This window comes from Equus asinus, chromosome 5, assembly GCF_041296235.1.
Source record: "Equus asinus isolate D_3611 breed Donkey chromosome 5, EquAss-T2T_v2, whole genome shotgun sequence".
Classification (NCBI taxonomy): domain Eukaryota; kingdom Metazoa; phylum Chordata; class Mammalia; order Perissodactyla; family Equidae; genus Equus; species Equus asinus.
The window spans coordinates 86,722,997-86,736,616 of NC_091794.1; the positions used below are offsets into that span (position 1 = coordinate 86,722,997).

Consider the following 13,620-nt stretch of genomic DNA (forward strand, 5'->3'; position numbering starts at 1 on the left):
TTTAAATTAAAAATAGTTTATTTGAACAGGCAGTGAGATTATAGGTTTTCTCCATTTTTAATTTAAGATTTTATTCTTTAAAATTGTAGGGTTTTTTTTAAATTGATGTTATGATAGTTTACAACCTTGTGAAATTTCAGTTGTACGTTATTATTTGTCAGTCATATTACAGGTGTACCACTTCACCCTTTGTGACCACCCCCGACCCCCCTTTCCCCTGATAACCACTAATCTGTTTTCTTTGTCCGTGTGTTTGTTTATCTTCCACAGATGAGTGAATCATACAGAGTTTATCTTTCTCTATCTGGCTTATGTCGCTTAACATAATACCCTCAAGGTCCATCCATGTTTTTGTGAATGGGATGATTTTATCCTTTTTTATGGCTGAGTAGTATTCCATTGTGTGTGTGTGTGTGTGTGTGTGTGTGTGTGTGTGTTTGTGTGTATACCATATCTTCTTTATCCAGGCATCAGTTGATGGGCACTTAGATTGCTTTCACATCTTAGCTATTGTGAATAATGCTGCAATGAACATAGGAGTGCATAAGTCTCTTTGAATTGCTGATTTCAAGTTCTCTGGATGGATACCCAGTAGTGGGATGGCTGGGTCATATGGTATTTCTATTTTTAAATTTTTTTTTTTTTAAGATTTTATTTTTTTCCTTTTTCTCCCCAAAGCCCCCCGGTACATAGTTGTATATTCTTTGTTGTGGGTCCTTCTAGTTGTGGCATGTGGGACGCTGCCTCAGCGTGGTTTGATGAGCGGTGCCATGTCCGCGCCCAGGATTCGAACCAACGAACACTGGGCCGCCTGCAGCAGAGCACGCGAACTTAACCACTCGGCCATGGGGCCAGCCCCATCTATTTTTAATTTTTTGAGAAATCTCCATACTGTTTTCCATAGTGGCTACATCAGTTTGCATTCCCACCAGCAGTGTATGAGGGTTCTTTTTTCTCCACAACCTCTCCAACATTTGTTATTTTTTGTCTTGGTTATTTTAGCCATTCTAACGGGTGTAAGGTGATATCTTAGTGCAGTTTTGATGTGCATTTCCCTGATGATCAGTGATGATGAGCATCTTTTCAGGTGCCTATTGGCCATTTGTATATCTTCTTTGGAGAAATGTTTGTTCATATCCCCTGCCTATTTTTTGATCAGGTTGTTTGATTTTTTGTTGTTGAGTTGTGTGAGTTCTTTATATAGTATGGAGATTAACCCTTTGTCGGATATATGATTTGCAAATATTTTTTCCCAGTTGGTGGGTTATGTTTTTGTTTCAATCCTGTTTTCCCTTGCCTTGTAGAAGCTCGTTAGTCTGATGAAGTCCCATTTGTTCACTCTTTCTATTGTTTCCCTTGTCTGAGAAGACATGGTGTCCGAAAAGATCCTTTTATGACTGATGTCAAAGAGTATACTGCCTGTGTTTTATTCTAGAAGCCTTACGGTTTCAGGTCTTACCTTTAGGTCTTTGATCCATTTTGAGTTTATTTTTGTGAATGATGAAAAAGAATGGTCAATTTTCATTCTTTTACATGTGGCTTTCCAGTTTTCCCAGCATCATTTGTTGAAAAGACTTTCTTTTCTCCATTGTATGCCCTCAGCTCCTTTGTCGAAGATTAGCTGTCCATAGATGTGTGGTTTTATTTCTCGCCTTTCAATTCTGTTCCACTGATCTGTGGACCTGTTTTTGTACCAGTACCATGCTGTTTTGCTTACTGTAGCTTTGTGTATATTTTGAAGTCAGGGATTGTGATACCTCTAGCTTTGTTCTTTTTTCTCAGGACTGCTTTAGCAATCCGGGGTCTTTTGTTGCCCCATGTGAATTTTAGGATTCTTTGTTCTATTTCTGTGAAGAATGTCATTGGGATTCTGACTGGGATTGCATTGAACCTGTAGATTGCTTTAGATAGTATAGACATTTTAACTATGTTTATTCTTCCAATCCATGTGCGTGGAATGTCTTTCCATCTCTTTATGTTGTCAGCAATTTCTTTCAGGAAAGTCTTATAGTTTTCATTGTATAGGTCTTTTACTTCCCTGATTAAATGTATTCCAAGATATTTTATTCTTTTTATTGTGATTGTGAATAGGATTGTGTTCTTAAGTTCTCTTTCTGTTAGTTCGTTATTAAAGTATAGAAATGCTACTGATTTATGTAAGTTGATTTTGTACCCTGCAACTTTGCTGTAATTGTTGATTACTTCTAGCAGCTTTCCAATGGACTTTTTAGGGTTTTCTATATATAAGATCATGTCGTCTGCAAACAGCAAGAATTTCACTTCTCCATTGCCGATTGAGATTCCTTTTATTTCTTTTTCCTGCTGAATTGCTCTGGCCAAAACCTCCAGTACTATATTGAATAAGACTGGTGAGAGTGGACACCCTTATCTTGTTCCTGTTCTCAGATGGGTGGCATTCAGTTTTTCCCCATTGAGTATGATGTTGGCTGTGGGTTTGTCATATATGGCCTTTACTCTGTTGAGTTACTTTTCTTCTATACCCATTTTATTCAGAGTTCTTATCATAAATGGAGGGACCGGCCCAGTGGTGCAGTGGTTAAGTGTGCACGTTCTGCTTCGGCAGCCCGGGGTTCACCAGTTTGGATCCTGGGTGCAGACATGGCACAGCTTTGCAAGCCATGCTGTGGTAGGCGTCCCACATATAAAGTAGAGGAAGGTGGGCATGGATGTTAGCTCAGAGCCAGTCTTCCTCAGCAAAAAGAGGAGGATGGGCAGCAGATGTTAGCTCAGGGCTAATCTTCCTCAAAATAAATAAATAAATGGATGTTGCATCTTGTCAAATGCTTTCTCTGCATCTATTGAGATGATCATGTGGTTTTTGTTTCTCATTTTGTTAATGTAGTGTATCACATTGATTGACTTGCGGATGTTGAACCATCCCTGTGTCCCTGGTCTAAATTCCACTTCTGCATGATGTATGATCTTTTTAATGTATTGCTGTTTGGTTTGCCAATATTTTGTTGAGGATTTTTGCATCTATGTTCATGAGTGATATTGGCCTGTAGTTTTCCTTCTTCGTGTTGTCCTTGTCTGGTTTTGGGATCAGGGTGATGTTGGTCTCATAGAATGTGTTAGGAAGTGCTCCATCTTCCTCAATTTTCTGCAATAGTTTGAGAAGGATAAGTATTAAATCTTCTTTGAATGTTTGGTAGAATTCTGCAGAGAAGCTCTCTGGTCCTGGACTTTTCTTTTGGGGGAAGTTTTTGATTACTGTTTCAATATCTTTACTTGTGATTGGTTATTCAGATTCTCTGTTTCTTCTTGATTTGGTTTTGAGAGGTTGTAAGAGTCTAAGAATTTATCTGTTTCTTCTAGGTTGTCCAATTTGTTGGCATATAGTTTTTCACAGCATTCTCTTATAATCTTTTGTATCTCTCTGGTATCCATTGTGATTTCTCCTCTTTCATTTCTGATTTTATTTATTTAAGTCTTCTTTCTTTTTTTCTTAGTGAGCCTGGCTAAGGGTTTATCAATTTTGTTTGTTTTCTTGAAGTACCAACTCTTTGTTTCATTGATCCTTTCTTCTGTCTTTTTTGTTTCAATTTCATTTATTTCTGCTCTGATTTTTATTATTTCCCTCCTACTGACTTTGGGCTTTGTTTGTTCTTTTTCTCATTCTGTTAGGTATATTTGACATTGCTTAATTGAAATTTTACTTGTTTATTGAGGTGAGCCTGTATTGCAATGAATTTCCCTCTTAGGACCACTTTTGCTGCATCCCAAATGAGTTGGTATGTGTGTTTTCATTTTCATTTGTCTCCAGATAATATTTGATTTCTCCTTTGATTTCTTCAGTGATCCGTTGGTTGTTCAGTAACGTGGTGTTTAATCTCCACATCTTTGCTGCTTTCCCAGCTTTATTCTTGTTATTGATTTCTAGTTTCATAGCATTATGGTAGGAAAAGATGCTTGATATTATTTCAATCCTCTTAAATTTATTGAGGCTTGCTTTGTTTCCCAACATATGGTCTATCCTTGAGAATGCTCCATGCGTACTTGAGAAGAATGTGTAATCTGCTCTTTTTGGATGGAGTGTTCTATATATATCTATTAAGTCCATCTGGTCTGGTTTTTCATTTAATTCTACAATTTCCTTGTTGACTTTCTGTCTGGATGATCTATCCATTAGTGTTAGTAGGGTGTTGAGGTCCCCTACTATTATTGTATTGTTGTTGATATCTCCTTTTAGTTTTGTTAATAGTTGCTTTACATACTTTGGTGCTCCTGTGTTGGGTGCATATATATTTGTAAATGCTATATCTTCTTGGTGGAGTGTCCTTTTTATCATTATATATTGCCCCTCTTTGTCTCTCTTTACCTGTTTTGCCTTGAAGGCTACTTTGTCTGATGTAAGTATGGTGACACCTGCTTTCTTAGGTTTGCTGTTAGCTTGCAGTATCATCTTCTGTCCCTTCACCCTGAGTCTGTGTTTGTCTTTGGGGCTGAAGTGTGTTTCCTGGAGGCAGCATATTGTTGGGTCTTGTTTGTTGTTTTTTTCAAAGAAAGCTTTTTTTTTTAAGATTTTACTTTTTCTTTGTCTCCTCAAAGCCCCCTGGTACATAGTTGTGTGTGTGTGTTTTTTTTTTCTTTTTTTTGAGGAAGCTCAGCCCAGAGCTAACATCTGCCAATCCTCTTTTTTTTGGCTGAGGAAGACTGGCCCTGAGCTAACATCCGTGCCCATCTTCCTCTACTTTATATGTGGGACGCTTGCCACAGCATGGCTTGATGAGCAGCGCCATGTCTGCACCTGGGATCCGAACTGGCGGACCCCAGGCACCAAAGTGGAACGTGTGCACTTAACTGCTACACCACTGGGCTGGCCCCAGATAGTTGTGTATTTTTAGTTGTGGGTCCTTCTAGTTGTGGCATATGGGATGCTGCCTCAGCATGGCTTGATGAGTGGTGCCATGTCCATGCGCAGGATTTGAACCAGCGAAACCCTGGGCTTCCAAAGCGGAGTGTGCTAACTTAACCACTCAGCCATGGGGCCGGCCCCTCGGGTCTGTTTTTTAATCCATCCTGCCACTCTGTGTGTTTTGATTGGAGAATTCAATCCATTTACATTTAGAGTGACTATTGAAATGTGGGGGCTTAATGCTGCCATTTTATCACTCATTTTCTGCGTCTCCTGCATATCCTTTGTTTCCTGTCCCATGAATTTTGGACTACAAATTCAGTTAGGTAGTTTTCTATGTTGGTTTTCTTAGTTTTCTCCTTATTTGTACTTTGTGTCTCTGTTCTAATTATTTCTTTAGTCGTTACCAGGTTGTTTGTATAAAACATCTCATAGATGAGGTAATCCATTTTCCTTTTTTTTTAAAGGTTTTATTTTTCCTTTTTCTTCCCAAAGCCCCGTGGTACATAGTTGTATATTTTTAGTTGTGGGTCCTTCTGGTTGTGGCATGTGGCGTACTGCCCTAGCATGGCCTGACCAGTGGTGCCGTGTCCGCGGCCAGGATTCGAACCAGCGAAACCCTGGGCCACCAGAGCAGAGCGCACGCGAACTTAACCACTCAGCCATGGGGCTGGCCCTGAGATAATCCATTTTCTTATAGCCTGTTATTTCCTTAGACTAAGCCAGTACCATCCCTTACCTCTTCCCCTTCTAACTTGTTATTGTCACATCTTTTTTTTCTTCTTGTGTTGTGAGTTTGTGGTTAAAATGACAAGATTATATTTATTCTTGGGGTTTCCCTTCCCTTTGTCTTTAATGTTATACTTAAGCATTTGCTAACCTGTTCTGAAGGAGAGCTGCAATTTTCTGATTTTGTCTTTCTACTTATCTCCTTGCTCAGGGTTTTGTAGCCCCTTTCCTTTTTTTTTTTTCCCAGGCATGAGGGCTTTCCTGAGCATTTCTTGTAGAGGGTTCTTGCAGCCATGAACTCCCTTAAGTTTTGTTTATCTGGGAAAGTTTTTATTTCTCCATCATATTTGAAGGATGTTTTCGCTGGATAAAGTATTCTTGGCTGAAAGTGTTTGTCTTTCAGAATTTTGAATATATCATTCCACTCTCTCCTAGCCTGTAAGATTTCTGCTGAGAAATCTGCTGACAGACTGATGGGGATTCCTTTGTAGGTTATTTTCTTCTGCCTTCTTGTCCTTAATATTTTCTCTTTGTCATTGACTTTTGCAAGCTTCACTACTATATGCCTTGGGGTTGGTCTTTTTACATTGATAATGTTTGGAGATCTCTTGGCTTCTGTCACATGGATTTCCAGCTCTCTCCCCAGGTTTGGGAAGTTCTCAGCTATTATTTCTTTGAACAAGCTTTCTACTCCATACTCCGTCTCTTCTCCCTCTGGAATACCTATAATCCTTATGTTGCATTTCCTACTTGAGTCAGATATTTCTCAGAGAGTTTCTTCATTTATTTTTAGTCTTAGTTCTCTCTCCTCCTCTATCTGAAGCATTTCTATCTTCCTATCCTCCAGACTGCTAATTCTGTCCTCCATATTATCAGCCCTACTGTTCAGGGAGGCCAGATTTTTCTTAATCTCATCCATTGTGTCTTTCATCTCCAGCATTTCTGATTGGTTCTTCTTTATAGTATCAAGCTCTTTTGTGACATAACTCCTGAACTCATTGAGTTGTCTGTCTGTATTCTCTTTTAACTCATTGAGTTTTTTAATGATAGCTATTTTGAATTCTTTGTCATTTAGGGTATAGATTTCTGTTTCTTCAGGATTATTTTCTGGGTATTTGTCATTTTCCTTCTGTTCTGGAGATTTAATATATTTTCTCATACTGCTTCATGGCATGGATTTGTGCCTCCACATAGAGATAGAGTTTGGTTACTGCCACCACTTGCTGCCACTGCGGGGAGGGAGCAGGAGCTGTGTAATCTGCACCCACCAAGATCCCTGTCAGCTGTTCCTGACAGACTGGGCCACTCCTTGGGATCGCAGAGGTACTGTGGGGTCTTCCATCAACTGTGGGAAAAATCACACGGGGGCTTTGGGTTGCTGCTGTCTGCTCCCACAGACCCGCCCAGACATGCTCCCTCCTTAGGGATTGCAGTGGTGTTATGGGCTTTTGCGGCAGCTGGGAGCTTTTTCACCAAGACTCTGCCAACGTCTGGTCCTACTGGATCTCACTTGCCCTCTCTGGGCCACAGCAGAGCTATGGGCATCTAATGTAGCCAGCACTTAGCTTGCCCAGCTGCACCGCATCTGCTCCTAGGTCGCCCAGCCTTTGTGCGGTGGGCAGGGCCTCTCCACTAGGGTCGAGCTGAGACTCTCCCTTGGGCTGGCATGGGACCATGGATTTTCCCATTGAGCCAAGGAGCAATCATGCTGGGGCTGTGGATTGTCCCTGCCCACTCACATGGTCCTGCTGGATCTTACTTGCCCCCTCAGAGCTGCAGCAGAGCTATGGCTATTTAATGCAGCTGGTGGGTAGATCTCCCAGCTGCTATTGCTGAAAAGTTTTATCAGTCGAGTTTTAGCTTGCTACCTTTTAACCTAAATTTGCTGGTTCTACTTTTGCTTTTTGTGATTAATACAGGTTAAATAAAATCCTTTTACATGCCATCTCTTGACTATTCAAAGATGGTCAGGTCCTCCTCAAGTGATTTCTGTATTAAACATCTCTAGTTCCTTCAGCTGTTTCTCACACGACATTGCTTCCAGACTCCTCACGTACTGGATATTCTCTTTATCCTCAGGTGTGGTCTGACTGCTGCTCTATGTTGTGGTATAGCCTCATCCCTTGTGCTGGATGCATACTACTTATAAAGTAACCAAAGATCACAAGAGCTGAATCACTGTAGATCCTGAGGATCTGGTAGACAACTAAAATTCCCTGGGTCTTTTTTCTCATGAATTACTCTCATTCCAGGTTTTCCTCATCCTAGTCTTGGGCAAATGACACCCCCCTTTATTTTTTTAAATATTTTATTATTGTTCTGATTATAAAAGTAAACTGTTTATTTTAGAATATTTAAAAGGATACAGAAAGATATAAATAAAAAGTCATCCATGACCACCATCCAGAATATTTGTGGAAGTGTTGATGGTGGTTATTCCTTCATAATCTTTTTTTTTTTTTCTGGTGAGGAAGATTGGCCCTGAGCTAACATCTGTGCCAATCTTCCTCTATTTTGTATGTGGGATGCCGCCAAAGCATGGCTTGATGAGCAGTGCAGAGGTCCGCACCCAGGATCCAAACCCATGAACCCTAGGCCACCAAAGCAGAGCATGTGAACTTAACCACTATGCCAGCAGGCCAATCCCCTCATAATCTTTTTTATGTGTATATTTTTATATAGTTGAGATCCATACAAATTTTTTTTGTATGTACAATTTTGCATCTTGCTTTCCTTCCCGGTTAGCATATCCATTAGCCTTTTCCCATGACATTAAAAGTTTTATAAAGATCATTTTAATAGGTGTTCAATATTATAGTGTATGTGGATGACTTGGAATTCCCATATAAGACATCGTATTGATCCCTATGAGATTTATGTTGGGTTTTTTAGCCCATCATTCTACTCTGTTAAGATCTGTTTTGGGTTCTAATTTGTCATTTGTCAAATTAACTATCTCATACAGCTTTGGGTCATCTATAGATTTTTCTAAGGCAATGGTTCTTAAACTTTACTTAACTGCAGAGTCCTTTGTTCGAATGTAATCTTATAAAGAATAACAGCTAAAAGTTGAACTGCTCAAGGAAGCTGGATGGGAAGATTGGGAAACTGAGTGGCTATAGCCCCTAATGGAATCCCCAGGAACCCTAGGATTCAGAGGAACTCAGCTTAAAAAAAAATAACATAAGTCTGATAAAACTCAGCCTTCAGAAAGCCATCAAATTTCTGCCACTCATGACCGCAGATAACAGGACTTTGAACCCAGGGTGATAGCAGATTTGTTCTTAATGGGAACTGAAATAGTAAAATTCACTAGTAGTTGTTTTGATTACCAGGAACTTTGAGGCTCAGTCATGCCTCTAACTTGGCAGTCAAGATTTGGTAGGCTGAAGAAGATCCCAGTCCATTACCTTTCTATACTGTACTATCTCCAGTCTGTCTCCTAAAGCTGGTGAGCTTAAATGTAAAACAAAATAGTTTAAACCTTCCAGCAGGTATATCCCAAATGTTCGGGGGAGACTGAGAGTTCTGGCTTTAGAGTCACCAACCTAGTTAAATCCGTGTTCTGCAACCTCCTAGCTGTGTGACCTTGGGTAAGTTTACTCTGAGTCTCAGTTCCTTCAAGTGTAAATTGAAGAGAATAATAGTACCCCCTCCTGAGAGAATGGGATAATGCCCTTAAATACAGTTATTAGCACACAGTGTGTATAAATGTTAGACTTTTAACTATTATCCAAATATATTATAATTATTAATTTAAGCTTATTATTGTTATTAGAGATGGCTCTATATTCTGCTTTTCTTATTGCTTCCAAATTCTGTGTATATTCATTGTTGAATTTTCTAATCTTCAAAATTGTTTTCCAGGAGATTGAAGAAATACCTGGAGGATGAAGCAGAGGTATCAGGGAGTGACGTGGGAAGTGAAGACGAGTATGATGGAGAAGAGATTGATGAATATGAAGAGGACGTAATTGATGAAGTACTTCCTTCTGATGAGGAACTACAGAATCAAGTCAAGAAAATACACATGTCAGTGTCCCAACAAGCCCTTCTGAGTCGTGGGGTGTGACCCTCTAACCAGCCAGAGTAGTCCTGGTTTTGAACACCATATTTCTCCTGTTGTAGGAAAACAATGTTGGATGATGATAAGCGACAGCTGCGTTTATACCAAGAAAGGTACCTTGCTGATGGGGATCTGCACAGTGATGGTCCTGGACGAATGAGGAAATTCCGATGGAAAAACATAGGTATCTTGGTTATTGCCTTTAGAAGCAAATGGTACAAGGTGCACGTTTGTCCAGTTTAAGACCGCAATTGGAAATCAAAGTATAGCCGGCTGTTATGGAGGAGCTGGCTGTAACCATTATTTTCTATCAGTGGATAGGAAAAGTTTGTCAGTATATGGTAAACAATGGGAGTTCATTTGTGTCTGTCCACACACCCTCTCCTGTGGGGACTGCAGAATGCTGATGGCCTTAACTCTCTGCTTTAGATGATGCTTCGCAGATGGACTTGTTCCACAGAGACTCCGATGATGATCAGGTTGAAGAACAACTTGATGAAACAGAAGCCAGATGGAGGAAGGAGCGAATTGAACGAGAGCAGTGGCTTCGGGACCAGGTGGGAAGTCTGCAGGAAATTTGCCTATTCTGACCCTAATTTATGAGGAGGAGAAGACCCAGTCACCTGGCTTTTCATGATAGTTTCAAAATCTTGGGCAACATACTGCTGTCCCTTTTAGTCCTTGGATTTTCTTTTGTGCTTTGAGAAGGTTAACCTGGGCAGTTCTCTTCCTGTTTGTCCAAGTTCAATTTTTTTGTTTAAAGCAACAAAAGGTTGCAAAAAGGAAAAGAAATGATATCCCAGGTGCTCTAGCTTCCAAGCTATGCTAACTATTTGGGGGAGCCGCAGACTTCTGTTACTACTGTCTGAGTTTTATTTTCAGGCACAGCAGGGGGACATTCCAGCTGAAGAAGAAGAAGAAGTTGGGGAAGACAGTCAGTTTATGATGCTAGCCAAGAAAGTTACAGCCAAAGCACTGCAGAAGAATGGTGAGCGCTTGGTCCTCCTCAGGGTCCAGCTCCCTGGATTGTTAGTGCTGGAGCCTTGGAGGCAACTCCAACCTTTGGGGACTGTCACAGCTTAGTCATGGGCCTCTGTCTGATAGTGTCTTAAAGAAGCCTCTCAGAGGTGTGGAGACAGCATGTTTGGATCTGAGAGTGTTGGGCAGTGGACATTGTGCTTGTGAATATACGTAGGTGGTTTTACTTCATGTTCAAAGGCAGCTCAGAGTCGTGAATTCTGGCTTCTTTATTTCGTTGCCTAGGATTATATACCTAAGTGTTAGAGCTAGAATTTAAACCCAGAACTAAAGCTCTCAAATACTGCTCCACACTCTGACTACTCTTGTTTTTTCATATTAATTCTGTTAATGACTAGTCGATAAGTTCAATTTAGTTATCTGTCTTCTCATAGCCACTTGCTCTAGTTTCAAGTCGTCATTATAAATTAATCAGAGTTCCTATGGCTTTAGTTTATGGGTTTGGTTAAAGGCTTCTGAGCTTGTTTAGATTTAAAAGTAATTCTACCCAGCTCTGCCCAGAACGAGCTTCTGTCTTTTCTTTCTAGTCAGTCGCACTGTGGTTATTCAAGAATCAAAGTCTTTATTCAGAAATCCTTTTGAAGCCATCAGACCAGGAAGTACCAGCCAGGTTAGTTGGGGACTTTGTCGCCTGACATCAGGATCTGCAGTGTTATAAAGGCCCAGGTCAAGCTAAGGGGGAGATTTTGTCTTTAGGGGAGGGTGGTGGCTACAGAAATGGAAGTAGGTGTCTAAGGAGCCTTCTATTTCTTTCCTACCTGAGTCGGGTAGGAATATGTCCCCTCAATACCTGGGGGAGGCAGGGAGGAACTGACTTCTTGTTCTTGCCTTGACCCTTGGAATTTGCTACCAGATGTCTCTTCTTTCCTCAGCTGAAGACAGGCTCACTGCTAAACCAGCCCAAAGCTGTGCTTCAGAAACTGGCTGCCCTCTCTGACCTCAACCCCAGTGCTCCCCGAAATTCAAGAAACTTTGTCTTCCATACGCTTTCTCCTGTCAAGGCTGAGGCACCAAAGGAATCGTCTAAGCCTCAGGTAGGGAATTTGAGAACTGATTTGGTGACTCTCCAAAGCAGAATTTATTTATTTAATTGTTTGTTTTTAAAATTAAAAAATACGTATTTTTGGCTTAAAGGCTTATGCTTCAGTGTTGATCTTGTGCTCCCCAGCAAGGGGATTGCAACCCCCAATAGATAATCAGCTTTGAACCTTGCCTGGAAAGTTTCTATTTCTTTTTTTTTTTTAATTGTTCATGATTTAGCTTTGAGTTGCTTAAGAGCTAATTGAAGGTAGATACTGGCATGAGGGTCTTGAGCTGGCTCTGTCTCTCTCTGCTCTCTAGGTAAGGAGACGGGGTCCATCTTTAGTGACATCCCCTTCACCCAAGCGCCCCAAAGCAGACAATAGCACTTCAGGATTGAAGGAAAGCATCTTCAGATACTTGGAAAGCTAACACCATCGAGGGCGCCAGCAGCTGTGTTGAGACCGCGTTGAGAAGTATCTGGCACTGAAGGTTGGAATTGATGCTCATGTGGATGATCCCCCCTTCCTTCATAATCAGTGCATTAAGATTGTGGACAGAGATTCCAGTTCTTTCACCGCAAGGCTCTGGACATCTCTTTCCTTTCCTAGTATTATTTCCTGGGTTGGCCACTAACTTAATTCTGCGGTGTTTACAACATCGACCCACGGCATACTTGGATATTTTATCCCAGCAGCTTCCTGGGTTGATACCTCTTTGTGAAAGGGGTGGTTGGAGCATGAGGGGGAGAAGGAAAAAGTGAGGCATTACAGAAAGTTACAGAACACAGTGATTGTCAATACCAGAAGGACTCTTTCACACCCCTAAGATCTGTACCACAGTGACCAGGACTCAGTGAAAGAGGGACTTCTTAGGCAGAGGACCGAGTAACCAACAGATGGGCTATTAGTCTTGCCCTTTCCATTTTTCTCTGTGCCTCTTCACAAGGCAGCCTCAAATTTCCAATCAACCCTTGCTTTCTTTGTAATAAGGACTCAAACTGGTACCCAAGTCAGTTGGCCCTAATTTTCTGGAGTATGAGGATGAAGATAAAGGGTTACACCCAGTGTCTGTCCACATTAGTTACTCCATGGGGCAGAGAGTTCTCTCCTGGGACTAGATTTTTGACTTGAAACACTGTTGCTCAAGGATCCCTGTTCTCATCCTGACAAGAAGAAATATAACCATTATTTATTGCATTCGGCTGGGTTGAATACATTTCCCTGACCAGAGGACAATTTAATACTTCGTTACCTTTTTTGAGAGGAAACCACCATGGAGTTTAATCAAAGTATTGTTGAAGAGACTTGCCATCACTTCCGATTTTCCTTGAACTTCCATGAGGCTCTCAGAATTTTAGGCAGATTTTTTTCCCCCTCAGGACTGAGCGCCCCTGCTGCTTTGGAAAAACATTCCATGTGATACTGTGGTTTCACTGTCAGGAGCTGGACTTGGGAAGTTGGATGAATTGTGCCAGTTTTTTATTGGCAGATGGGGAACAGCAATTTAATTGATGGAATTAGGGTATATTTGGGTTTTCTACAGTTGTTTCTAATACTCAAGATGCTGACTTTGACGGAATTTATGTTTGTATATTTGTAATCTTGTCATGGGGAAAATGTATATAAAGAGGTTTTAATATGTATGTAGTTTTTCAATAAATCTCAGTGCCTTGAAAACAGGATTTGCTGCCCTGATTGAATGCTCCTTCTTAGGTCACTGCCTGTCTAATGTTGAGGAGCATTTTGTTTTCAGGGTATCTCCTTCCCAGGGAAGCCCTCTGGGCCTAGAGTGAGAGGCTGCTGCAGTTGTCCCCTCACTGGCTTCTCAACTCCTGTGAATTGATCAAATTAACTTACCAAGTGGTTTGGGTTCAGTGCGGGCAGAGAAT

General features: G+C 40.9%; 1 protein-coding gene across 1 annotated transcript in view; it reads left to right on the top strand.

Moving 5' to 3' along the window:
- The window catches only part of CLSPN (claspin), a 32,149-nt gene extending 18,737 nt beyond the window's left edge, over positions 1–13,412 (top strand). Inside the window, exons 19-25 of the mRNA XM_014840110.3 lie at positions 9,473–9,637; positions 9,734–9,855; positions 10,101–10,228; positions 10,554–10,659; positions 11,237–11,319; positions 11,582–11,743; positions 12,051–13,412. Of these exons, the coding sequence (XP_014695596.3) occupies positions 9,473–9,637; positions 9,734–9,855; positions 10,101–10,228; positions 10,554–10,659; positions 11,237–11,319; positions 11,582–11,743; positions 12,051–12,161 (877 nt within the window). The 3' untranslated portion in view covers positions 12,162–13,412. The remainder of the gene's footprint in view (positions 1–9,472; positions 9,638–9,733; positions 9,856–10,100; positions 10,229–10,553; positions 10,660–11,236; positions 11,320–11,581; positions 11,744–12,050) is intronic.
- The last annotated feature ends 208 nt before the right edge of the window (positions 13,413–13,620 follow it).